At 49.1% G+C, this 24,822-nt stretch overlaps 12 protein-coding genes across 12 annotated transcripts, besides 19 other annotated features; all 12 read right to left on the bottom strand.

Moving 5' to 3' along the window:
* Positions 1 to 620, bottom strand: Tc00.1047053510099.131 (hypothetical protein, conserved; the record flags this gene model as incomplete). Its single annotated transcript, XM_806261.1, has 1 exon — positions 1 to 620. A coding segment is annotated over one exon (620 nt), but the record flags the coding sequence as incomplete, so codon positions are not given.
* Positions 1 to 1,930: a sequence feature (heterozygous, Esmeraldo-like haplotype).
* Positions 1,011 to 1,229: a mobile genetic element.
* Positions 1,045 to 1,074: a microsatellite.
* Tc00.1047053510099.120 (D-isomer specific 2-hydroxyacid dehydrogenase-protein, putative) lies at positions 1,383 to 2,405 on the bottom strand (the record flags this gene model as incomplete). The annotated part of the gene is made up of 1 exon (XM_806260.1): positions 1,383 to 2,405. One exon carries the CDS (start codon positions 2,403 to 2,405, stop codon positions 1,383 to 1,385), a length of 1,023 nt encoding a protein of 340 aa, XP_811353.1.
* Positions 1,931 to 2,305: a sequence feature (haploid, Esmeraldo-like haplotype).
* Positions 2,306 to 2,882: a sequence feature (heterozygous, non-Esmeraldo-like haplotype).
* Tc00.1047053510099.110 (hypothetical protein, conserved) lies at positions 2,776 to 3,648 on the bottom strand (the record flags this gene model as incomplete). The annotated part of the gene is made up of 1 exon (XM_806259.1): positions 2,776 to 3,648. One exon carries the CDS (start codon positions 3,646 to 3,648, stop codon positions 2,776 to 2,778), a length of 873 nt encoding a protein of 290 aa, XP_811352.1.
* Positions 2,883 to 4,523: a sequence feature (areas merged during assembly that could not be assigned to a particular haplotype. This can correspond to areas where the two haplotypes were merged or to regions with more than two copies in the genome that were merged during assembly.).
* Tc00.1047053510099.100 (hypothetical protein, conserved) lies at positions 3,813 to 4,478 on the bottom strand (the record flags this gene model as incomplete). The annotated part of the gene is made up of 1 exon (XM_806258.1): positions 3,813 to 4,478. One exon carries the CDS (start codon positions 4,476 to 4,478, stop codon positions 3,813 to 3,815), a length of 666 nt encoding a protein of 221 aa, XP_811351.1.
* Positions 4,524 to 24,822: a sequence feature (heterozygous, non-Esmeraldo-like haplotype).
* Positions 5,161 to 7,032, bottom strand: Tc00.1047053510099.90 (tyrosine phosphatase isoform, putative; the record flags this gene model as incomplete). Its single annotated transcript, XM_806257.1, has 1 exon — positions 5,161 to 7,032. One exon carries the CDS (start codon positions 7,030 to 7,032, stop codon positions 5,161 to 5,163), a length of 1,872 nt encoding a protein of 623 aa, XP_811350.1.
* Positions 7,244 to 7,267: a microsatellite.
* Positions 7,272 to 7,338: a microsatellite.
* Positions 7,341 to 7,370: a microsatellite.
* Positions 7,567 to 7,607: a sequence feature (GA-rich).
* Positions 7,660 to 7,685: a microsatellite.
* Tc00.1047053510099.70 (hypothetical protein, conserved) lies at positions 7,922 to 11,077 on the bottom strand (the record flags this gene model as incomplete). The annotated part of the gene is made up of 1 exon (XM_806256.1): positions 7,922 to 11,077. One exon carries the CDS (start codon positions 11,075 to 11,077, stop codon positions 7,922 to 7,924), a length of 3,156 nt encoding a protein of 1,051 aa, XP_811349.1.
* Positions 11,313 to 11,472: a sequence feature (T-rich).
* Tc00.1047053510099.60 (uncharacterized protein) lies at positions 11,899 to 13,470 on the bottom strand (the record flags this gene model as incomplete). The annotated part of the gene is made up of 1 exon (XM_806255.1): positions 11,899 to 13,470. The coding sequence occupies one exon, from the start codon at positions 13,468 to 13,470 to the stop codon at positions 11,899 to 11,901; it is 1,572 nt and encodes a 523-aa protein (XP_811348.1).
* Positions 13,640 to 13,665: a microsatellite.
* Positions 14,104 to 14,134: a microsatellite.
* On the bottom strand, positions 14,261 to 15,709 carry Tc00.1047053510099.50 (hypothetical protein, conserved; the record flags this gene model as incomplete). Its single annotated transcript, XM_806254.1, has 1 exon — positions 14,261 to 15,709. One exon carries the CDS (start codon positions 15,707 to 15,709, stop codon positions 14,261 to 14,263), a length of 1,449 nt encoding a protein of 482 aa, XP_811347.1.
* Positions 15,856 to 15,901: a microsatellite.
* Positions 15,933 to 17,633, bottom strand: Tc00.1047053510099.40 (hypothetical protein, conserved; the record flags this gene model as incomplete). Its single annotated transcript, XM_806253.1, has 1 exon — positions 15,933 to 17,633. One exon carries the CDS (start codon positions 17,631 to 17,633, stop codon positions 15,933 to 15,935), a length of 1,701 nt encoding a protein of 566 aa, XP_811346.1.
* Positions 17,799 to 17,846: a microsatellite.
* Positions 17,986 to 20,475, bottom strand: Tc00.1047053510099.30 (hypothetical protein, conserved; the record flags this gene model as incomplete). The annotated part of the gene is made up of 1 exon (XM_806252.1): positions 17,986 to 20,475. The coding sequence occupies one exon, from the start codon at positions 20,473 to 20,475 to the stop codon at positions 17,986 to 17,988; it is 2,490 nt and encodes an 829-aa protein (XP_811345.1).
* On the bottom strand, positions 20,681 to 21,751 carry Tc00.1047053510099.20 (hypothetical protein, conserved; the record flags this gene model as incomplete). The annotated part of the gene is made up of 1 exon (XM_806251.1): positions 20,681 to 21,751. One exon carries the CDS (start codon positions 21,749 to 21,751, stop codon positions 20,681 to 20,683), a length of 1,071 nt encoding a protein of 356 aa, XP_811344.1.
* Positions 22,571 to 22,590: a microsatellite.
* Positions 22,697 to 22,801: a sequence feature (A-rich).
* Tc00.1047053510099.10 (hypothetical protein, conserved) lies at positions 22,787 to 24,817 on the bottom strand (the record flags this gene model as incomplete). The annotated part of the gene is made up of 1 exon (XM_806250.1): positions 22,787 to 24,817. The coding sequence occupies one exon, from the start codon at positions 24,815 to 24,817 to the stop codon at positions 22,787 to 22,789; it is 2,031 nt and encodes a 676-aa protein (XP_811343.1).

Genomic DNA, 24,822 nt, shown 5'->3' with positions numbered 1-24,822 from the left:
GCAGCATCAAAACGGTACGAAGCCCCACCATCCAGCCACTCCACCACGCCGTCAAATGCGCCCTCATCTCCTCTGCCGTTGGAGGCGGATTGTTTGGTCTTCGCAAGACTGAAACGGTCCAAGTCGCCACCAACGCTGTCAAACAGCCTCAAATCCTCTTCCGTGGCTACGACCCTGTTAAAGAGTTGGTGCCCGGGGCGACGTTCCACCCGACAGAGCGCCACCCTGTGTTTCCCGCGTGCCCCGTCAATTCTACCAAATGGCAGTGCGACCCGCAGTGAGCTTGAAAAGAACAGAGGCCGCCGCCGACCTGCCGGAAGACGCTCCTCTATGCTCGCGTCGGGGGTTCCTCGGAAGAGCAACATGGGGCGGGAGGTCGCATCTGCAAATGGTGGTGGGACGTACACGCGCACGCATGTCACCTCCAATTCCGGTGCAGAGGCTCCGTGATGTTCTGCCAGGCGCACCTGCTCCAAGGCGCCCTCCAAAAGATGCTGCGGGGTTCCGCTCCGCTCACACGCCTCCCGCAAGGCGGCAGAGGCGGAGACAAGGCCGAGAAATGCACCGAGTGGTCTGAGGGAGAAGTGTGAGTTCCTTCGAAGGGCAATTGTGAGCACCATGGCAGCTGACGTGCATCCGAACGGTGCAGTCCAACGCCTGCTGAACAAGAGGAAGCCGGAGGGGAACCACACACAACAGACAACGACAGTGGTGGCCACGCCTCACCGCGCCCTTCCGCTGCCCCGATGTGTAGCCCTGGAGAAGCCACCGCACCCTCCCACAGCAAAAAATAAAACAGCAAAAGAAACCGATGTTGTTTTTGAGGCAATCCCCTCCCCTCTTGGGTCAAGCGCAGTGAATGCAGGCACAAAAAGAAATGGACGCAGTCCTCACAACAGCGCCTCTCCCTGCAAACCCCGTCGAACTACTCTGGATGTTTGCCTGGGCTGCTGGCCGGATCCAGAACTTATCTAAATAACACAAACAGGACGGGAGAAAGTGGTCAATAGAAAAGGGAGAGGGTGAGATGGCAAAAGCAAAAGCAATAATAATAATAATAATAATAATAATAATTTCGCCTTACCGTTATCGGTTCCCCGATGCCCTAAATCGCGGCCATCCAAAGGCTCATAAAATAGAAAAGAATCGGAAAAAGATGCGCTCGTTTTATCCGAATATATTAATTTGGGTAACCAGTTTTCCTCGCGCACACCATTTGCACAAGCTCCCACAGAATCAAAAAACCCTAGTCCCATTGCTCCATTTTCTTTAGATATGCTAAAAAACAAAAGAAAAAACACATGGCTTTAGATAAATTACTCCACGCACTTATGAAGCACGGCAGGAGACACGTGCTTCGGTCCTTCCCCACATTCCCATCTCTAGTACCCACGCACCGGGTCCACAAGGTAGGTATCGAGCCGCTTCGTCTTTGCGTACTCATTGACCAGGCCAATGAAACGGCGAACAGAATCAGGGACCAAATTGGCTGTCCTGTCAGCCGAGTGGGCGGTCAAAAGAAGCTTATCATCACTGATGTCCCACAGTGGGGACTCGGCGGGAAGCGGTTCCCTCTCAAACACATCCACAGAGGCACCACGGATGACGCCATCACGCAGCGCACACGCAAGGTCATCCTCGTTCTGCGTGATGCCGCGGCCAATGCTGATGTACACCGCGCTCGGCTTCATCATGGAGAAGAGCTCTTTGTTAAAAAACCGCTTTGTCTCCTCCGTCCCCGGGAGGATGTTGACCACGAAGTCGGATTCACGCAACACACGCTCCCGCTCCGCATCGCCGTGCACAAGACGCACGCCGTACTCGTCCACCTCCTTCGTGGACGCGGACCGCTTCACACCCGTCACCTCCATCCCAAAGGCACTGAGAAGTTTGGCGCTGGCCTGCCCAATGTCGCCGTAGCCAATGATGCCCACCTTCTTCCCACGCAGTTCAACCATGAGGAAGGGGTCCCACTTGTGCTCCGCGCGACTCGCCAGGGAGCGCCACGTCTGCCGGTAGAAGTATAGCATGGAGTACATCACGTGCTCTGCCAGGACGGAGGAGTAGCAGCCTCGCGCGTTCGCGAACGGAATGTCCTGCAGTTCTTTGACAAGTTCACCCAACCGGTAGACATCCACACCAGCAGTGAGTGAGTAGATCCAAAGGACACGACGCTGCTCCTTCGGCAGATGATAGTCGTCACACAAGTACTTTATGGCATCATGTCCGACGGGGCCCTCCACATACAGGATGATCGAGTCTTTGGAATCCTTGTCCTGCTTGAAGTCATCCACCGTAGAGCCAAGGGTGATGGTCTTGAAGAAGCTGCTGAGATGCTTATTAAACATGCTCATGTAGTATTCCCCATTGGCTGTGGCGGTACAGACACAAAGCCTGAGAGACATTTTCTTTGTGGATGTATTAGTGTTTATGTGTTTATTAGCTTTCTTTTAGTTTTCTTTTCGGTTAGTAGCAGTCTATGTGATGGGAAGATCATGGAAATAGGCAGTTTTTGTTGGATTGGTGCATGCACAAGATTAGGATTGAAATTGCACAATAAGTTCAAAAGATATTTTGTTTGTGTGTGTGCGTGTGTCTCAAGGACTGTCCGATAATGACTTACATGCTGAGCAAAAGAACAATCCACTCCGATGTTGTTTCCCTCCCGTGTTTTCTTACACCTTGTAACCCTTCTCTTTCCTCCGCGTCGTCTGTTTGCAGTGATACATTACATAAGAGGATGCTCGCTCGTACGGGCGTGAATGACGTTTTTTGTCATCGTTCATATTCCTCCCGCAACCTTGTTCTGTTCATGGGATCGTCTTTGTACGCCATAAACTGCCCCCAGCATTCACTACTTGCTGCAGGGTATTCGTCAATGTTGTCTTTGAGGTATTCTCCTGTTGCATCAAAAGTGACATTTTTGGTTGTCAGGAACCGCTCCTTCGCCTGTAGACGTCCAATAGGCGGGAGCTTTGCTGGCTGATAGTGTCCACGACGCGGTGTTCGCGTATATTCGTTGTCCCTTTCTGTGGCACACCTTGTGCTATACGCCAAAGGTGCCGCCTCTGTGTTTCTTCCGAGGGAGGACGGAGCTCCAACGGCGGTCCGATGCCCACTGAATCCCATGGCACGGCGCAGTGCCTCTGTTTTCTCCCGCCGCTGAGATATGCCTTCCTTGTCCAGGATGGTCTTGGGTGGGTTTGCCCCGACGTCCCTCGTCGGACGGGTGTAACTAAGCTCGTGTACGGTGAACTGGCTCTGCGGTGGCGCAACGATGTCGCCGTGGTAGAAAAGAAGCTGCACAGGTGCTTCGGCGCAAAAACATCCAGGGGGCTTAGCTGCAAGAAGTTCCTCGTCGTTATTGGTGCCCCTGTATGACGCTAAATATGTCGTCTGGCCTTCTAGCGGCTCCTTCGCGGGGTCCTTCAGGCCAAATGACATTCGCTCCTCCTGCCAGTTCCCAAGCAGCGTGGCACAGTGATACTCAGACTTGTGTCCGCTGGGGCCAATGAGGCGAATGCGCAGGCGAGCGTTCGGGGGCATCCTATGTGCAACTGTGTGCGGCGGAGAAGCCACTTCCCCTTCGACTGCAAGTAGTATGCTCGCCGGCAGAGGAAGAGCAAAAAAGTTATATCCACACTGCATGAGAGGCAAAACTACACACACACGCAAACAAAAGTAACAACAAAAGCCAAAAGGCTCCGAGTAAAAAAAGTAAAGGAGAATGCGTGCACATCCCTCATTGCCCAAATTGGTTGTAAAGACCTGATGGGCCTCCCCGCTACCTGTGCGCTGCTCCAGGGGTCCTCTCACCACTGTACGTCGATGCACAGCAATGTGTGAATCCGCGCGTGTGCAGCATCAAAACGGTACGAAGCCCCACCATCCAGCCACTCCACCACGCCGTCAAATGCGCCCTCATCTCCTCTGCCGTTGGAGGCGGATTGTTTGGTCTTCGCAAGACTGAAACGGTCCAAGTCGCCACCAACGCTGTCAAACAGCCTCAAATCCTCTTCCGTGGCTACGACCCTGTTAAAGAGTTGGTGCCCGGGGCGACGTTCCACCCGACAGAGCGCCACCCTGTGTTTCCCGCGTGCCCCGTCAATTCTACCAAATGGCAGTGCGACCCGCAGTGAGCTTGAAAAGAACAGAGGCCGCCGCCGACCTGCCGGAAGACGCTCCTCTATGCTCGCGTCGGGGGTTCCTCGGAAGAGCAACATGGGGCGGGAGGTCGCATCTGCAAATGGTGGTGGGACGTACACGCGCACGCATGTCACCTCCAATTCCGGTGCAGAGGCTCCGTGATGTTCTGCCAGGCGCACCTGCTCCAAGGCGCCCTCCAAAAGATGCTGCGGGGTTCCGCTCCGCTCACACGCCTCCCGCAAGGCGGCAGAGGCGGAGACAAGGCCGAGAAATGCACCGAGTGGTCTGAGGGAGAAGTGTGAGTTCCTTCGAAGGGCAATTGTGAGCACCATGGCAGCTGACGTGCATCCGAACGGTGCAGTCCAACGCCTGCTGAACAAGAGGAAGCCGGAGGGGAACCACACACAACAGACAACGACAGTGGTGGCCACGCCTCACCGCGCCCTTCCGCTGCCCCGATGTGTAGCCCTGGAGAAGCCACCGCACCCTCCCACAGCAAAAAATAAAACAGCAAAAAATAAAAAAGAAATTGATGTCTTTCAAAAAGAAACGTCGACATTAATATAAAAAAGAATGAATTTTGCACGATTGGTGTGGCCTGCTTTGGGTTCGAGGTGGGGTATGAGTTAAACGGGCGTTCCCCAAGAAAGAAGGAAAAAAGAAAAAAAAAAACAAGTACACAAGTAACAAACTGTGGAGAAGGGTACCCAATAAGAGGTTGTCCGAAATGACTTCTTCTTAATGACAATTTTTTTTTTTTCTTTTTTATTTTTGTTACCATTTTACTCGGGAGATGAAACCATTACTACGATCAGTACTCCCATCCCGAAGCTACATGCGTGCATCACGGCACTTTATATCTCGTAGCTATATCTGCAAAGTCAGACATGCATGGGAGATAGGATAGGTGCGTATTTCTTTGTGCGTGACCATTAAGCAATTAGAAGAAAGAGACGAAGAAGAGAAGCAGATAGAACTCCGTTAGAAAAGTGAAAAACCACCTTTTAAGCAGGACTAATCCTTATCCACTACGTTCTTAAACCGTAACATAACCGAAAAGTCATTCGGGTAGCACGTTCCTTTTGCGTCTCTATGAGGTCCGTCCAACTGTAACTTGCTGAGGTGAATTTCATTCCCTTCCATGGCTGTGTGAAACCAAAATTGCATGGGAGGAGCAAGAGGGTTAGGACTCCTTTGCGCATAGTAGAATTTGACGACTACATCATCAACGACTGGCGAAATACTCTGTAGCTGGCGTGCCTCCAGTGTCACCTTCAACTCCTTCTTTTCCCTCAATACTGAAGCGCTATACTCTCTATCAAATGTAGCGGACTCAATACGCTGATTACACACGCTTACAAAAAAGGTATCGTGGCACGGGGAAATGGGTGTCGACAAGTTGACTTCCTGGGAGTCTCTATACAGAGAATCCTCTGTCGGCACGCAGATGTCATGCAAACTGGACCGTACACGCATCACCGAATCGTCCGGTGGGTGTGGGTTAAAAGAAACAGTCGGGTTGGAGATGTAGATGACATGTCTCTCCGTAGACGGTTTTAAAATCACCACAAACCAGAGTTTGCCGATACCCCCTTCCCACCAGAGAAACGGAATGTTACGCAACTCCATATGTGTGATCCTTCTTGGATGCACGTTCTTCTTTAAAGCAAACGGTGGCCTCATTGAAGCCAACAGTTTTTCAAAGTAGCGAACATAACGTTCCTGTGAAGGCGTCTGGACACCCTGAAACCTTTCACCAGGGGCCGTACGCATCGCCCTAAAGTGCTCCAAGGCTCTACCTGCGGTTGGCTGAAGACCACTGTACATAAGATATGCACAAATCATTGTCCCAGTGCGTCCTTTACCTCCCTTGCAGTGCACCACAACAGCCCGATGTTCAGGGTCCTTGCGCACAAACCCTCCAGCTTTCCGGACGAACGACAACATTTCGTCTAATTCCGCCGGATTATGATCATCCATAATGTAGCGCAGGAAGTTACCATGAAATAATCCGGGGTTCTTATACCCCCGCTCTGAGCAGAGGTTCACCACAAGATATGCATGAGGGCCGTACATCATGTCAAGCAGAGCCTCCACTTCCTCAGCAGGATTGCGAAAACAACGTTCAAAGTTTTCTGCTGGCCACGACATCGCCAGCACCGTGGAATGCACAATTGACAGGTCAAGATCAAAGCCATTTTCTCGATATCGGCGGCGTTCCGATGAGACACGTCGACGGAATGCCAATTGCAACCGTCGACACCGTGGGTAAAACGTCATTACGGCAACCGGAAGACCAATGAGATTCGCAAACGTCTTCGCAGTCACACACCACACTATTAATGCAAATAGCTCCAACGCGAGAGCCAAAAGTAAAAAACATTCTGTAATAAGGATGACAATTCGAAATGGCGGCGGTCCAAAATGATTTTTGCCTTCGTTAAGGATCATTAAGGCATGCTCTGCATTGAAAATAAACACAACGACAAAGCTGATAATTATCGTCTCCCCAACATTGGCAAAATACCCATAGAATGTAATGGCACAATGAAAAATAAACAACAACAACAACAAAAGCTGCATAAACGTGCCTTCAATGACACACACAATAGATGCAACGCAAGCAGGTGGTGCCGCTTTCTCGACATTCCTCAGACTTTTTGGGAGATATTGAACCACGGACAATTCCGGGGGCAGGGATGGATTCCACTCCCGCAAGAAGGGTGTATCCTCTGCAATGGAGTCACAAAAGACATCTCTCTCGCCAGTACTCTTACTGTCAACATGTCCGCGATCCTGCTGCAAAACAAAAGAAGGGCATTCCTCATTACATCCATCCGGATGTAAAAGAGGTGCTTCACAATTCTCGGACGGGTATCGCTGCATTCAACGCCGCTATTCTCTCTTACACACAGACAGGTAAGCTTGGAAGCTAACTCCTCGCCTCCCTTCAACAGCAGAAGCCAGTTACGTAAAAACAAACAAACAAAAAAACAACAAAAGAAAGAAGAAGAAAGTCTACAATGTTTTGAATGCATGTGGCGCAGAAAGGGCAATACGAAAATAAGTACTCCACATCATGACATCTTTTTTTTTTCAAAAACAACAACAACAACAACAATACAACACAACACAACACGACACAACACACAGACAGGCAGACAGACACACACACACACACACACACACACAGGGAGAGAGAGAGAAAGAGAAAGAAAGAGGGACACAGACACATCCAAAAAAAGAAAAAATAAAAGAAAAATAAAACAGAGGAGAATAAGTTCAAACCTTAACTTCTCCTTGCCATAGGCTTCGGCATCCAGTGCGCAATCGACGTCCCTTTTTACACTGGTGTTGTCCGATCTCCAATCGGGCGTCATGACCACACACCACTGTTCCAAGCAACAGAGTGACATTCCATTTCTCTCTCACTCTCTTTCGCTCTTTCGCTCTCTCCCTCTATAATTTTATTTTCCCTCTTCGTAATCTAACCAATCCATCCTGCCAATTAAAAACAAAAACAACAACAACAACAATAAACCCAACAGCGCAACCAGTCACACCAACCTTGGCAACGCCAGTGCACGATTACTTCAGGCTCATCTTTTAATACTTTTGTCACCGTCTTTCTCAGGTCCTACAAATCGTCCTGATGCCACCTTTTCCCCCATTCCCCAGAGATGCATTCATATTCCGCTGTTATACAACTAAATCCCTTTACCATTTTCTTCGTATTCCATCGCTCTTCTGATTTCTTCGCCACCAAACTCCTCATTTAAAGCAGCCGCACGCTCACGCGGACGTACCCAACGACTTCTTCCACTCTATCAATGGCGTTGATACGGTACCATCCATCAAGTACTTTTAGGAAGCGCAATGAGCGAAGATCTACCCGGCACTCGCCCAGTAGAGCTGTTTGGGCCCAGAAGCGTTCCTCATCATTCTTCCAATCAGGGGATGACGCCACGCTTGTCTCGGTGACGGCATGCCACAGTGTCAGACGCAGTTCTCGCAAACAAAAGGCACTATTTGACGCCTTGGAAATTGTGTCGTCCAATGAGAGAAGTGTAGATGCGCCTCGAAAAGTGGCATGACTGCCGCTAACAGCATGCCGTAGGAAAACTGCCTCTCGGGGAATAGACAAAATAGATTCATAATCATACTGTGGACTCTGAGACTCGGGCACTATTAAGGTGCGGTCGAATTTTCCACGCACAGCGGCTTCCACAAACCAATCCGGCACGATTCCCCTGGATGCCGCCCGGGAATCCACCCCATTAAAGAGATCTTCAACAACAAAAAATGTTGTAGGAGGTTTAAAGACACGATGCTTGCTGTCCACAAGAATAAGACTTCCATCAGATGTGACTGCAGAGCGTACGCCACTGTCTAATTGGTCCGCCGCGGCAACAGGTGATATTGACGTGAAACCCTCATGGCTTATTGTCACCATCGGTAGCTCTTTTCCAGCACGTATCGAGACATGAATACGAAACCGTTCTAGGGCCGGTTTCTTCAAAGTCTGATCCAAGTACGTATCTGCCATTCTTGCGTCGCTCGCATAAGAAAGAACTTTCTTCCCATCACAACTTCCTGGTGCATGAAGGTCCATCAAAGCACCCAATTCCACGGGGGACAAACACTGGTCCACACTCGAAACAGCTGCTTTTGTCATCATGGTATTCGGAATGGGAGCAGTAAGAGAATTAGAAGGACGCTGTTCATGAGCGTAGATCGGCTCGGGCGCCACACCACGTCCATCACCATGACCAGTACAACTACTAGCACCAATTCCTTCATCACCACTAGCGTTCACCTTTACTTTTCGTGGTACTTTTTCTATAGACGATGACGATGGAGGTGATGAAGAGGGGGAGGAGGAGGAAGACGAAGAAGAACTCCGTAAATCCACATCACTCTGCTTTATGTGTGAATACTTCACCTTAGGTCTAATGGTCTTAGTGCCTCGTTGAGTTTCAATTGGGCTATGACGCTCGGCGGAATTCACGAGCACCTGACTCTTTTCTCCTCCCTCCAACCTTAAGGTAGGGTTCTTTGCATCTCCTTCCTTGGCGGCTCCCACGTTAGGACGACTGTCTTCCGGCAAGGGCATCTTACCGCTTCGGGTGCTCACGCGTAAATGGGCCTGCGTCGGATCTTCACCGCTGATGGGGTCATGAAGAACAATATCCCTTGATTGGCTATGCAGACCAACGATGCACATTCCTAACAGTATCTCTTCCACAAGCACTCGCTGCGCTGAAGCGGGCACAGGCAACAATAGCTCACCAGGGGGGTTTGCCACGGGTGCGGAACGCACCCGGTAAAAAGATATGACCATTCGGCTTCTGTCTTCGCTGAATGACCGTACTGAAAAGCCAATTATGATGTGATGTTCAGCTCCGCGAGCAAGAGGAACGCGGTGAACGTAGGAAGAATAGGATTCCACGGGCTCGTCGGTTTTCACATCCCTTGACAGACGAATGCCCACGCGCATCTCTTCCATGCCAAGTGTTGCTCGCCCTGAAGAAAAGGCAATGCGAGAGAGGTCCACTTCTACATATGTGTCCTCTTTTTGGGACACTCCTGGAGACTGGAATGGTAATCTAAAAGGGCGTTTTCCAGTTGGAATATCACACCACTCTCCTGACTTTTCTCTGTCCGCACCTGCACCAGCAGCAGGAGAGGCGTCAATACCCAATTCATTTGTATCGCTCACCACGGTCTCAACACTTGCTGAACTAACGGAACTTTCAGTGGAACCAGGTGGGATCGAGAGACCACCATGAAGATGCTCAGCACCAGTAAGGGGTAGACTGTAAGATGGAGGACCTCCAAGCACGCTGAGCAGTGGCTGAAAGGTAAGAAAATTGGACGAGGGAGCCATATCCTCAAAACTCGTAGAATGAGATAGCACCCGCGCCATTTTATCACGCAGACTAATACCCTTCTGAAGCAACTCACCTACGGCCATCTTTTGATTAAAGTTGATCGATGCTGCTGTAGGAGGAAAGAGGGATGACGACGGACGAGGGTCAAATGCCAAGGCGGGTCCCGCATTCTCATGCATCATCGATGATTTTGCGATCTGATCCGTCGCACCGCCATGGCCCTGATGATGGCTCTGTTGCTTTTCTTGGTGCTGTTGCAGCTGCTGTTTGTTAATTGGAGCAATGACACCAGACTCGGAAGAGACTATTGGCGGAGCCTGCGCGGGCTGCACCTCTTGTTCACCACGTGCTTCATCCTGCATCATCTCGCTGCCTCCTATTTTCTCCTTTTCTGTATTCTTCTCATAGGATGTTTTGTAAGTGCTGCGGGATGCATGGCTTGTAGGTGACAGGGGTGCACGTGCAAAGAAGGTCATTGTGAAAGTCATTTTCAGCCTCCCCACTTCTAATAAAATGCCAGGGAGATTCATCTCTTTATCACACGGAGTCGAAGAAATGAAAGCTCCATCACTCACAATGGTAAACCACCCAGAAACTGGAGAAGAGGGTTTAAGTGTGTCCAATGCAACGATGCTTTTTCCTACAGGAATCGATCGATGCCGACCACTGTAACTAGTAGGCACAAATACAGAAATCTGAAGGCCCTTTTGCTCGGAATGGCTCATGTGTAAGAGGTACTCCCTGAATTGCGGCTCATACGTTTTTAATGGGTACACAAGTGTCACCACACCACGTGGCTTTCCAGGGGTTGCCGGAACGCAGTGGCACGTGGGATTCTGCTCACCCCAAAACAATGGATTCACCGCACAGTGATCAACAGGAACGGCGTATGGGCGTGAACCCGCGTGGGGAACATCCGACGACATGCCCCTAGTGACCAAATCATCCTTCAGGAGCAGTTTCTCTATTCGAATACGAAGTTCGCCGCGTGTGGGTCCCTCCAACCCGGGAGGTAGGGATGATCCATAGAACAGCCTCATTTCTCTCCCGTGTCTGTACCCTTCCTTCCTCCACTCTTTCTTCTTTTCTTCTTTTCCTCACCCGCCCTCCTGCTCCTCTGTATATCACTTGGATGTGGGGCTTCGTATGTGAGGAAGCTCTCGGTTCAACGTCGTATGGAGGCCGAGCGGCAAAAGACCCGAAGGCAGTCTGCCACGTACCCCGCTCGACGAGCACCGCGGAACCTCACCCCTGCGCCACCCCACGGATAGTGCTAGAAAAAAAAAAAAGAAAAGTAAGGAGGAAGAAACCCTACAAAAAGAAAAAAAAGCAAAAAAAAAAGGAAATGTAGAGCCATAACAACAACAACAAGAAGAAGAACAACAAAAACATAATTAGAAGACAAATGAAAAAAATTACATAAATCAAAAAAAAACTAAGAATATGAGAGTTCTTTTTGTTTCTCCTGAAGGTGCCCGTTGCGAATTCCCGATGGCGCTGTCTCCCCAGTCGGAGAAGTGTCGCAGCAAACCAAAAGCCGTCGGTCGCCCCCCTCCCCCCTATAATGTACCACAAAGAGAAATAACTCAACAAACAACGTAAAAATGCCCATTAAAGGTCCAAAAACTCCTCAGCATTACAGCTCTCCGACATCACATACACCTTGATTAATCCACACAGCCTTTTCTTTTTCTCGTATTCCCAATTATTTTGAAGAACAGCGCCAAGCCGCCCTTCTCGTTTCAAGTCCAATCACACATCTCGTTTTCACGCAAATATTGCCAAAAAAAAAGCCCATAAAATCCTTTATTTGTGTGTATGTATGTGTTTCTTTCCTCCCCTTTTCGTGCGTGAGTGCTTTTTATTTTGACAGCCCCTTGGAAAACGTTTCAAAGCATATTTCACTGACATTCAATTCACCGGTTCGGACCTCACACGCCTCCAACACACACCGATACCGCCGAGACGACAAGAGTGATCCAGGTTTCACAATAAGCAGAAACGTGTGGGGTGTTATTTGAAATGTTGCAATGCGACGCCGGAGGTACAACTCGTCAAGTGAGAGCAAAACAGAGGATTGTTTGGCTTCCTCATGTGCCATTTCTGGTTGCTGCAAGTAAGTCCCGTATTCTACAAGCCACCAACACAATCTAATAGAATTTTTGGAGTAAATGGATCCAACGATAACAATTTCTTCGTGTACATCGACGTATTTTGGTACACGCAGAGAAACAAGAAGCCCATCATTCGTGACGTGGCCTACTGAGAAAGGCGGCGGGTTTCTGGAGGAACAGTACGTCACCTCTTCAATGAGAACAAGCGGCTCACCTGATCCAAATTTTCCCATTTTTTTACCAACGTATAAGGAGGATGCTTCACATGGGTTTTCTTTTACCGGTAAGGATGAGGATCCCCTTTTTATATGGTAGGGATCTTTCTTTTCTAATCGGGCAACGTCACGGAGCCGCAACCGCAACTCGCTCACGAGGTTTTTGAGGTACTCACGCTGAGCATCACGCAGCAGTGGAGGGAGATGAATCCACTTTTCATTCATGGCCGCAGGGCTAAGCAGAAGCCTCGATTGCCAAAGCTTCACGGTGGCTGCCGCAAAGTACGCCGTGTCAGAACGCGACAAGAATGTTGAAGAAAATGTTTCCACATTCCGTTTTCCAGCGCTACCTCCACGTGAAATTTCCCTCAAACACTTCAAGACATACATGAGAGCAAATTCACGTACTGTTGGGGCGGCACTGCTTTCAAGGGTGAAACTATTCTGGGCGAATGGTGACGAACTGCTTTTTGAGTCTGGCCGAACGCCTATGTGTTCCCGCAGACGCGCCAGTACGGTTGGGAGTTTGGGGCTCGGTGAGTTTTGTTCCGCCAAAGGAGAGGACACGCGAGTAACTTTCGGCTCTACGGCATTTTGAGTCTCTGGTGAACGAGGTACAGGCACATCTCTGTCTTCCTCCTCCGTCGTCACCGTTTTGCCGACGGGGGATACCGAAAGTTGCCGTGTTTTCATGTCTTCCAGAGGTGAAGGAGTTGATATGGAGTCACGATCCTTATCGGATGGTGCGTCATTCTCTTCCTTTCGCTTCTCCTGTCGCGTAAACTGCAAAGTTATTTGGGCTGCATCCCCTTGTCGTTGAAGGAGGGAATGCCAACACTCGGCATCGGGGGTGAGCAGCATGGAGCCAAGATGCATCAGTTCTTTTGGTGGCAGATGATGAACAACAAACCCAGGAATGACACACGCTTTATCAGTTCCAGAAAAATGCAACATTCTTTTGTGGTGCGACTTTATCGATGTTATGGCAGCTTCACGCGTGAGGTCAATAAGGTCATCCATGCTGCGCAGTGGCACTTGCCGATAAACCGCCTTATTCCCCCTGGGCAGTATGTACGTTACGTTCCACATATCCCGCTGCATCATTTACAGTCATACCACCTGTTCCCACGGTGGCTGCTTCACATTCAAACAGAAGAAAAACAGAGAGAATAGAATTTGCATGTTTACTCGAAACGCGAAACAAAACGTGCACCACACGGAGACACCACACTAACTCGAAAGTTTCATAGACACAAACACAGATGCATGCATTTATATGTATATAAATATATATATATAAGTATGGAGAGACACCGAAATTAAGGGATCATTGAATGCTCTATTTCCTTATGCACCTGAAGGACAGTGGTGTAAATGAACAAATATTCGCAAAAAGAGAAGACACAAACACGTACGTGCTTCAAAAAAAAAAAAAAAACAACACAATTACAGGCTCTACTTTTGCTTCGTATTCAATATTATTGTCCTTGACGCTGATTTAGTCTTTGCATCCACGTGTAAATAAGGCATATAATAACCGTTGTTTATTTTCTTTTTTTTTCCACCCATTTCCTTCCACCACTACCACTACTGCCACCACCTTCTCCTCTTCTATTTTCACGTCACCCGCACTCGTTTGTGTGTGGCCACTTATGCGTGCCTCGAGGCACAGTACCCAAGAAGAAAGCACCACCACAAGCGCACAAAACACCAAAAGTAAAATACTCAGCAAAATTCAAAAAAAAAAAAAAAGCAGAAAAAAAAAAAAGGTCAACACACGAGAAAACCACACACACGCAAAAAAAAAAAAAAAAAACGTCCACACATTAAAAAAGGGAGGTGGAAAAACGAAATATTGATGATTTCAACAGCATTTGCTACCGGAGAAATCAGCTTATATGGTTTCATCCATCAGTTCTTCCTTCTGTTGCTGCGCCGCCTTCATGGCCTTGCGCATTTTCTTTTTTTGTGTAGTTTCGTTGGCCGCGCCCTCGGCTGCACCCCCCCAAAATGGCTCATAAATCGCAAGGGGCCGGGGAGTTCCGTCGTCCGCTGAATTCCCGTGCTCCGGGGTGGGCGTTAGCACGGTAGTTACCTCATGGTCTGTCGATGCCGCTTCCAGATTAAATGGTAGGGGCAGAAGTTCTGGGTCCTCAGCATGCGCAAACGGCGTGGTTTGCGGTGTGGACGTCGAGGAGCAACTTGAAGTATCGCCACGCTTCTTTCGAAGTATATACATAAGACTTGTACGTGGCAAAGTAAGTGGCACAGAAGAATGTATTTTCTTTTTTGGCCAACTCACAATAGTCACCTTGGAGCCATCGGGCTGCTGCTGAGACTCGGAGAAAAGGTTATAGTACGCTGCAACGCCGTGACACACGAGACGCCCGTATCCATCGCGGAATTTGTACTCCAGTGGTTTATTCACATTCCCTTCTACAATGAAGGCGGCAAAGGCACGTTCCAAATCAAAAATCTGTCGCGTAAGAAATTCACTGGAGAGTGCATGCACCAACTCCGACCTCAGACGAGCGTTCATGGATTGAAAACGTGCTTCGCCTGAATCGGGGTCTTTGGGTCCAGAAACAAATGGGGGTCGCATTTGAACTCCACATCGTTCAAGAGCACGCGTCTGAGCATCTTCGTCAAGGTCAAGCATCTTTAAAAAGAAGGGCGGAAGGTTTCCAAATACAGGACGTACAGGAGGCGATGCATCGCTTTCTTCCTCTCCATTCGCCTGACGTTCACGGTATTTTTCCATAATTTTACGTGCATATTCCGTGGCGAAGTAATCATTCAAAAGGCGATTGCGTACCTTACGGTTTCTTGGGGCGCGAATACCGGGATACTTGCGATAGCGAGGAACATTAAAGCGCAATTTTTTTTTCGCTTCATCCTCTGAAAAGGGTCGACGGGCTTTGGGATCCAAACAGATGGCCCTGTCAATTTCAGATCGGTAGCGCAAAAAACCCATATCCACATCGTTTGGCTCAGAGACGCACTCGCGTGTGATCACGAGATCTCCTCCACTGCTGTAGCCGACACTGCTCGTATGTATCTGATACTTCCCATGCTTGTACAACTCATGAGGGTGAAAATACATTTCCTGTTCATAAGTCATTGGTCCATTGCGAACGGTGAGGACTTCCCTTGTATGCTGCTGGAGCGCTGTGGTGGCGGATAGGCGATCCCCTGACGAGTCTGTCACCTCCATATGATGATACCCCCGCTGCCTCCTCTGGTGACGCGGTTTGATCAGCGGGACAACATTGACACGGGGGGCGGCAGTGGGCGTTGAGGAAATAGAGGCGTCATCGCATTGCGTGTTGGTTGGCAATGACATGTTTCTTCTCTTCCTCTTTTCCTTCCTCACTCTATGTACTTCTTAACCGAATTTTCCACGCGCCCACCACTCCCTCCTATCGCCGTTTCAACACGTCACGCAGAAAAAAGCACAAATTAAAAATAACAACAACAACAGAAAACCGGACACACACGCACACACAAACACACAAACACACACACACACACACACTCGCGTCTTCTTTCCCGGTTCGCCACTTAACTCAGTTTACTTCACCTGTAGAGTCAACCAACTGTTTTCCACGCAGTTTCATCGCCTCATCCCGGCGCAAATGAGCATCGACATTCCTTGGAATGTGCAGTTGCTCATCAAGTTTAGAAGCACTATAGTCATGGGGCAATTTCCGAGTGAGCGATGCGAGAGTGGTGTGGCGGTGACAACCCATGACCGCCTCAAATGTTTCCTCATTCACTTCAACTCCTGCAGCGCATGCCTCAAGAAATGTCATCATGGCAGCATTGCGTGAGTCTCCAGCACGAATCAACAAGTTGTACATCGTTGCGCTGGGTCTCACCGCAGGTTCCCCACTGGGGTGACGCAAGACGTGCTCCAAAAAGAGGGCCATGGCAGAGGCAAAATCCCCTTGTGGCAAAGTTGCAAACATACGCATCATAATTTCCACCAACTCCGCCTTCTGTTCGCCCGTTAGTTCAAACCGCTTGCGAATGAAAAGAAAAACCGACTCTGCCTGGTCAATGTGATGATCCCTGGCACAACGTCGCAAGAGTGAGGCCCATAATGCGAATGGAATGGCTCCATCTCCTTCTGGATGGTCCATGGAACGAAACTTCAACAACTGCATGGCACTCGGCATGGAGAGACCACTAAGAAGATCATTAATGACTCCCCAAGACGCCAATTTCAACAGGTCTGCTTCAATGAGGCGTCGAATGTCTTTTACAACGAGTTCACGAACACCACCATCCATCCTAATGGACTTTACTGTAACCATCAGCTTCACCAACAGTTTCAACTGGCACATCTGCACACGTTTGTCCTTGCTTGGTTCAGTAAGACCCCCACTGCCAATGAACAAAGATAACTCATCATCCGCTGCAACAACAACCACACCCCGACTGTTTGCGGTGTGGAAAAAACGCATGACCCGTTCCACATCGCGATTCGCGGAACACCATGTAAGAGCTCCATGCACGGCGGTATACGGAAGCGGAACAGATGCATCCCCACAAGTTTTCACAAAAAGATCCCACCACTGATCAACGATCTTCCCCGCAACCTTCAAAACGGCACAGACAATAAATAAAGTCCCCCACATTTTATCTGTGATAAATGATTCTCCCCTTGACTTAAAGGCATGACCAAAGTAATAAAAAGCCACATCAGCCGCCGTACGATTTGACGGATTACTTCCCGCAATAAGTGAAAGCATGATTGCAATGTAGGTATCGGCATTCGGCTCCAGATGGTCATGATCCCGCATCACATCCAACACCAGACGTACATCGGCATCCGACCTGATAGCAGAACTTAAAAGGAATGCGTTGTAAAAAGCTAGGAGGGAGTCTTCGCCACCATCCCCTTCACGTACCCATTCCTCTCTCCAATCCAAGAGCCTCGCCTTTGTTAGTTCTGTTTCATTCACGGATCCGGCAACAGGCATGGAATCCCTTTGTAAAAGGCTTTTTAGTTCATGACGATGGGGGGAAAGCTTTGCGCTCAGCACCGCATCCCGGTACAAACACTGACGATCCTCCAAGAGAGAGCCCAACGCACTATGCAAGGAGCGGCAAGTCAAATTCACCTGCTCCCGCCGTGGATGCACCGCAACGCCCTGCTCCATGGAGTATGCCCTAAAGCCGTCAATGCGAGGCATTCCCTTGGTCACTCTTGCACAACATCCAATCAAAGCCAATCGAGGCTTGTCAAATCGAATCGCTTTCATCACGGCTAAGCAGGTCCAATAAAATGAAGAAGAAGAAAAACCAGCAGTTCAAGCAGTCCACATACACATGAATGTATCTCTGCTCACCGTCCAGCCTCCTCATATTCACAAACAGAAAAAAAGGGGGAAAAACACACCTTGACGACTGCACAGTAAACTCCGATTCAAAGAAATAAAAAAACAAACAAACAAACAAAAAAAGACAAAAACAAAATAACACCGATAGCAGCAAGAAAAAGAAAAATAATGATCACGTTGTGATAAAAGAAAAATGCTGCCAGTGGTATCTAAGTGCCAATACAAAACCAAAAAAATATAACAGGAGCAACGACGAGGCTCTTTCCACTTTCTTCTAACGTCCAAGAAATGGCCGAAAGAGTGGCCGACCCGTCGCCAAATCGAAGTTTTCTCTAAACAACCGCTCCTCTTCAAGCCGTTTGCGACGGTTTTGTTCATGACGCAACAAACGGTCCGCAACCGAAGATGTTCTTCGGACATCCTCACTGTTCTGTGATCGACTACCGCCACTGGGTAAAGGGTTCACCGAATGCGCCTGAGAGTTCCCTTCGCATTCCCCCCACTCCTCCTCCGAATCCCGACCACGAACAACCATATTGAATATGCGAACCGATGCAGGGTTAACAGCCGGGACAAAGGTACATGCCTCTAATTCTCTTTCTTCATGGGATTTCAAAACACACGAATTTTGTCTCGAATGGTTTGAAGGGCGCGCTCGCAAGGCACAAAACGTGGATGATTGCGAGTCCCTCTCTTTCAAACTCGGTCGCCTAATTTTGTTAATTTGAGGCCCAGCAATGGCAAATCGTTCTTCGTCATCTTTCCGTTGTTTTTCTTTAATTTGCCTTTCTTGCATACGATGTTGTTGATCTACTGCCTGATCGTAAAGACGCTGTCCCACCGGCACCCGAGAATTGTTTTCACGCTTGCGAGAAAGAATTTTCGGCTTACCAGTGCATTCTGCATTCGCATTCGTAAAAGATTTTGAAAATCTTCGAGCGTGTGCATGAAGACGTGCATAGGTGGGGCCTTGAAGACGCTCCGGGTTTTTCGCAACCAATTCTTTACTTCTTGGAGCAAGAGAGGGCCTGAAGGTAGGCACGGGCTCCTCCTCAAGAGTGGAAGATTTACGGCTCCTTGCCGTGCCAAGACCTCGACATAGTTCGGATGAACTTCTTTGTGAATAGAAATTGTTGCAAACACCATTTTGGGACCGTACCTTTACTGTACTATTTGTTATTGTCCTTGTGGGTCTATTGACTTCCACCTCCACCGCCACCACTTCCGGGGGAATATTATTTTTGACCGGAATTGCGGGTGCCACGTTGGTATCTTCCACGTTAAGCCACGTCGGAGTATTGCCACGGCGGCACTCTTTTGTCTTATCCATCTGACAGACGGCCCGTGGACTCTTTAAACCATTCAAAGGCGTGCTCGTTCGGTGTGTTTTTTGTTGAGGAGAAGTGTTTTTCCTCTGGGATCGGCCCGAAATCGCTGTCCTTCCCTCCCTCACGATGCGATCTGATGCTTGCTTCGCAAACTGTGAGACGCCATTTGCAGCAGCCGCCCTCCGTGTTTTGTCCAGGGAGACACTTCTGGTGGGATGCTGACGAATATGATCAAAAGTATGACGACCTGGTGCTCTTTCACATGCCGCAATTTTCTTCTTGGCCTCAGATGAATGGCCCAGGGTTTCCGTGCAACTGGGCTTCACTCGGCCAGAGTCTCCTTTAAAAGGGAAGTGGCCAAAATGACTGGGGACAGTAGCAGTGCCGGTTTTGGAGCCCTGTGGAGGAGATACTTTTTCTTTTGGGGACTTTAGGGGAGAATTTCGCAGTTCAGTAATTTTCAACGACGACAGAAACGCGTAAAGGGGTCTAAAGGCCCTTTCCATATTCAGACCATGCTTTTCAATAAACCGCCGTGCAACCCCCTTCATGTCTTCACCTGCAAATACTTCTAGTTTCTCATAGACACCCGTATCGATTTCAATGTCAACTACGCGAAGCGGACGAAGAAAGTTTACGAGAGAATAGACGGGGTCTCGCGGCTCTACTAGAGGCCTTACAGACTCTACGCGTGAATCACGCATGCCTCCTATTGACGATGGCGCAGACTCCAGAGGATCGTAATGCCTTTTTTCCGGTACAGTGTTCGTTAAATCATTGGCATATGCTAATGAGGCGTTTGTTCTATGCAGTGGACTTCTTTGTCGCCCTGAAGAACTCGTGGACGTTGCAGCAGCCGTTGGAAATGAATTCCTACAAAAGGTGGCATCTGGCTCTGTTGACAGAGTATCTGCATTGCTAAGAGAATTCGGACGATAACTGCCCGAAGCGGTCAGCTCGGCTGCATAATCTCCAGTTTTGAGATCTAATGCTGAACTAAAACGACCACTCTCGCGAGCTGGCACTGCAGGAACTGTTCGCTTGGGCATCAACCGAGCTTCTTCCTCCCGGATGGCAGACAGACGAGCCTCAACCCTCTGTATCTCGTCACTAAGATCAGAAAAAACAGTTGTATCGTGCAACGCGGAGTCATTCACTCCGGCAGCGGTAGTCTCATTTTCAGCAACGAAAGACAACGCAAAAGACGCCGGAAAGACCGCGGCTGCACGTGAAAGGGAGCGATCTATCACGGGAACCGATACAAGCTCCCCAGTGGAGACACCAGCCTCCGCGTCGCCACTCGATCGGGCCAACGAAGAAACTTTCCCACACTGCATGCCACTCCGTCCCCCCACAATGGCGTTTCTCTTCAGCTCTCTCGTGTAACTGCTAAAACAACACCCCAACAACAAAAACAACAAGAAAAAACAATTCATAATGAAATCCAAGCATCAACAACAAGTAAAGCCGCACAACAGGAAACAGAAAGCTCCATTTTTATGACCATTTCCCCATTTCATCAGATATATATATCGCTCCACAGCGACAAATTTCGGCTCACTTTCAACGTCATCAAATTAAAGTGGAACACCGCCACAACAGCATGCCTCATTTTTTTCACCTCACCTTCACGGAGCAGACTCATGGCCATCTTGTGGTGGTCTCGCAGCTGATGGCAGCCACACCTGTGGAGCACATGCCTCGCACCCGCTGCGCGTCGCCATGGGAGGAAAGAGCAAACCAATGCAGCACGGTTGGGGCAACATCGGCAAGTGTCGCCTCCTCGGGTATGGGACCAAAACGCACAAGACCTCCTTTCGCATACGCCACCATCACCAACGGAACCCTTTCCAGACCGTTGCCCCCCGCACCAACAAGCATGATCAGCCAGCTCTCCCTCGTCGTGCTGGAGCGCTCAATCACGGCAAGCGCAATCTTCCCCAGTGTGCTGTCCATGATGCTGATGTCGCTCAAGACAGCCATGCGCTCTTCGTCAGTGCTGACCGTGCCACACAGGGCATTTGCGTGAGCGTACAGGAGGTCGCCGTCATGCTGCATGAGGTGGCGAAACGCCTCCAGAACATCCTCTTCGTAAAGCTGCGCCTTGCCGTCACATGACAGGAGCTTCTCCGCGGCGTTGCAGTACGCCGCCTCGGTTGCCGCGGGGCACCTGAGACCGGAGCACTCCGAGTCAAACAGCCCCACACGGCTGCAGTTGCCGTCCGCCGCCGCCACCTGTGCCGACCAGTACGACGCCGCCGCCAGAACGACGGGCTTCCTCCCGGCCCTCTTCATCTTCCCCAGAAAGCTCGTCGCACCCACGAGGCCCGTTGCACTCGAGTCCACCCTGCCTGTGAGAATCGTCACCAGGGACGACGACAGTTCCGTGTTCTTCGCAAGAGGCCGGGCATAGACGCCATCCGCAGCGGAGATGAGACCAAGAAACGGGGCCTTATTGCTTGCCATGGCCGCCTCCAGCATGTCCGGTGGAAGGTGGGGAACAATCAGCACAATCGCCCTCGGCCGGTATCGACCCTCACCCTGTTCCGAGGACGAGCTGGAGATGACAAAAAGACAGGCGAGCAGAAGGAATGTGACAGCAACTACAACGACTGTTCGGTATCTTGCCCGGGCACTGAGCAACGCCTTGACCTCCGGCGCATGAACACCGGGCTGATTCACTTGCTTCGCGCTGAGTGTCTCTTGCGACATGGCCCCTTCTTGGTCCTGTTTCCTCTCCTGCCTACCGCTCTCGCCGCTATTTTTCGTTAATATTACTACCTGTTAAAACCTATGTTTCTATTCTTGTTTGATGACACCGGTTCAAGGAGAAAATGTAATCGTGGCGGACGTTTAAAATGCAAACTAGTGTTGTTTAGCAATGTCTTCCTCCTTTTTATGCTTGGTGCCCTTTTGAAACTCCTTCAAATTAGTTCTAAGAGCATTCATTGGAATAGAGGTCAAACACCTATTTTAGCAACACCACAATAAACAACAATAAAATGTTTGAAATATGCACATATGGGCAGTCTTTTCCTCTATCCCTACGGAGCGGAAGGCGAACAACGGAAGAACGCACTTTATTCCGGTGCGCCAAATATTCCAAATTGGATAAGATGGATCCAATAATTAAAAAAGCAGCAAAAGAATTATTTCACAAAAAAACATATACCGTAAACACAGAGATCGTTGGAGGCTCAGAAAGCGGCAACCCTCAAAAGAGCCACGCAGCCGTCGGAATCCCCCTCGTGAAGGGCAGCACCGGAGGATAGGGTGGGAAATCAGGAAAAACAAAAACACAAACACAAACGGCGCTCTCGCTACCTTCCAACGCGGTATCTTTGAAACGAAAAAAGAACCAATCCACAGAGAAAAGATAAAGTACAACAAGATGCCCTAACACCCATTTGGCCTCATCCGGTTGCAAATCCATTCGGCAATATAAATACAAATATATATGTATATATGTAACAAATGAAATTCCGCAGTAAACCAACAATTCCATCTGTTTTTGTTGTTGTTGTTGTTCCCTTTTTTTTTTTTTTTTTTTTCAACGTCTAAATTTGTAATTAAACCAGACATGAAGCACATGTAACGTATAGGCATTTATTTCCTGTAGGGTTGACTCCAGCATATTAGTGGCTAAATGCCCAGCAATTTATTTATTTATCTTTTATTTTCTGTCCATTTCCTTGTCACTTCTGTTTATTTTGTTTATATGCCTTTTTTTCTTCTTCTTTGGCTTGCCTATTTCTTTTTCTTGTGTGTTGTGTCCCGCACGACCCACCTGGCGAAGTGCAACTTCGTTTCTATGGCAGTACGAAATATATGATCGTCGTTCACGTCTTCAGCTCGGCTCAGAAGCTCTACGCTTTTTTTTGTATCGCCAATGTTAAACGCCATAGTGGCCTCTTCGTAAAGCAACCAACAGTGCATCCACGCCACCGTGCAGCTCCGCCCCTTGTACTCGCAGGCCACTTTTTTGCTCTGCTGAATGAGATTGAGGGCAAATTCCTCCTTGCCGGGGATGTGGGAAAGAACAATCGCTTTGATAGTCGTCAGCACAACGCCCTGCTGTTTCTCCAGAGATCCGCTGTTTTTGGTGGGGGGTTGAATTTGGTCCACACTCACCGCATCGCTTTTCGGCGTTTGCAAAAAGGCCGGCGCTTTGGATTCCAACTCCCGATCAATGATCGTAACAAATGCCTCAAGATGAGAGGGCGACAGCTGATGCATGAGCTCAAAGAGAACAAATAATTCCAGCATGGGTAACTGCACAATATTTTGTAGCACTAAGTTTCTAGGCGGGGGTGTTAACGGGCGGACAGTTGCGCTCTTATTACCCGGGTTGGGATACGGCACACCGGCCTGGCGAAATATGTCATGCAACCTGCGCGCGACAAAAGACTCAATCACGACGGTTCTACCGCCCATTACCGTCACGTTGTAGTGTGCGGCACGCCAGTATGCTTCTGTTGCCTTCTCTTTGTAATGAAGCGCTTCGGACACATTTCCTTCTGGGGTACTGTGCAACAACATCTCATAACTGCATGCTTGCGCGTACGCGTAGAAGATTTTTGACCACGCCGAACTTTCCTCCAGATAGGCGTGGTTTTTAATGGCATCCTCCCATCGCATTGACACGGCATAGTTCCATGCTTGATCATATACAGCAAAATCTCGCAACTGTGACATGGACCTCGCAATCTGTCCCTTATCGGCCACTTCCAAGCACCTGGAAAAGATGGCAATGCTTTCATCCATGTTTAGTTCAATACGACTAATGCGCCCAGTAAGCCACAGGTGAATCACCGAGTTTTCCGTGGGTGGTTGCTTGATTGCGTCGCTTGCCGTTGCTTTTGCCACGGGTAGTAACACCGGCTTAGTGAGTGAACAAAATCCGGGAGGAAAACTGTTGAATGCCACAATAAAAAGACCGGCAAGAGGGGCAAAGAGAGTTTTGCTTTCCCAGCACTGGGAAACCCGGGCAACCCCAAGTTCTCGATCATGTGTGAAACCTAAAAAGTTGAGGACACGTAAAATACGCGGCGGCAGCATAGACATAACGACATTAACACAACCAAAACCCAACAGTGCATTGTATACGCTGTTGCAATCGAGCCCAATTTCATCGTAGGAACTTCCCTTCTTCTCTTCCTTCAGCTCATTCAGTTCATTTGCCAGGGAATTCAATAAACAGTAGCTCCTGTTAAGAGCCATGCCACCCCGCAGAATACCGTTGATAGAATTCTGCTGCAGCAACAGGATAAAGCCACGGAAAAAGTAGGCATCGGCGAGGACAGCCTTGGCACGGAATTCACCTGGTAGAAGCCTTCTTTTGTTACTACTTCTCCGAAAGGCATCCGCCAATTTGCTAAAAAGGCTCTTCTCGGAAGGAACAAGTTCCTCCGCAAACGTGATTGTAAACGAAATTCGCTCCACAGCGGTTTCCATGTCACTCTTTGTCAATGACAGCATGGCCTTGATTGTGCAGATGCAGGCCGCACCCAGCGCATAGAGAGGATCCACCCCTGCCTTCCTTGCAAAGATTTCTTCCGCGTCATACACGTGGTTGCCAAAAAAAAGAGAAATGGCTCGCGCCACATCTTTGTCGCTCTCCGCTATCTGTTCTACTGTGGCCTCACGCAACGCCTTCAGCCCATCCTTCGTCAGTGAGTGGCGACGCTTCGTTGATGCGTAAATCTCATGCTTTTCTTCTTCGGCAACCGCATTCAGCGATTCGACACCGTCGAGTTCCGTCATTGTTTTATCTTCCATAACAA

Source organism: Trypanosoma cruzi, genomic scaffold, assembly GCF_000209065.1.
Source record: "Trypanosoma cruzi strain CL Brener 1047053516613 genomic scaffold, whole genome shotgun sequence".
Lineage (NCBI taxonomy): Eukaryota > Euglenozoa > Kinetoplastea > Trypanosomatida > Trypanosomatidae > Trypanosoma > Trypanosoma cruzi.
The sequence above is the reverse complement of the archived record's forward strand: the minus strand, read 5'-3'. Positions and strand labels throughout refer to the sequence as shown.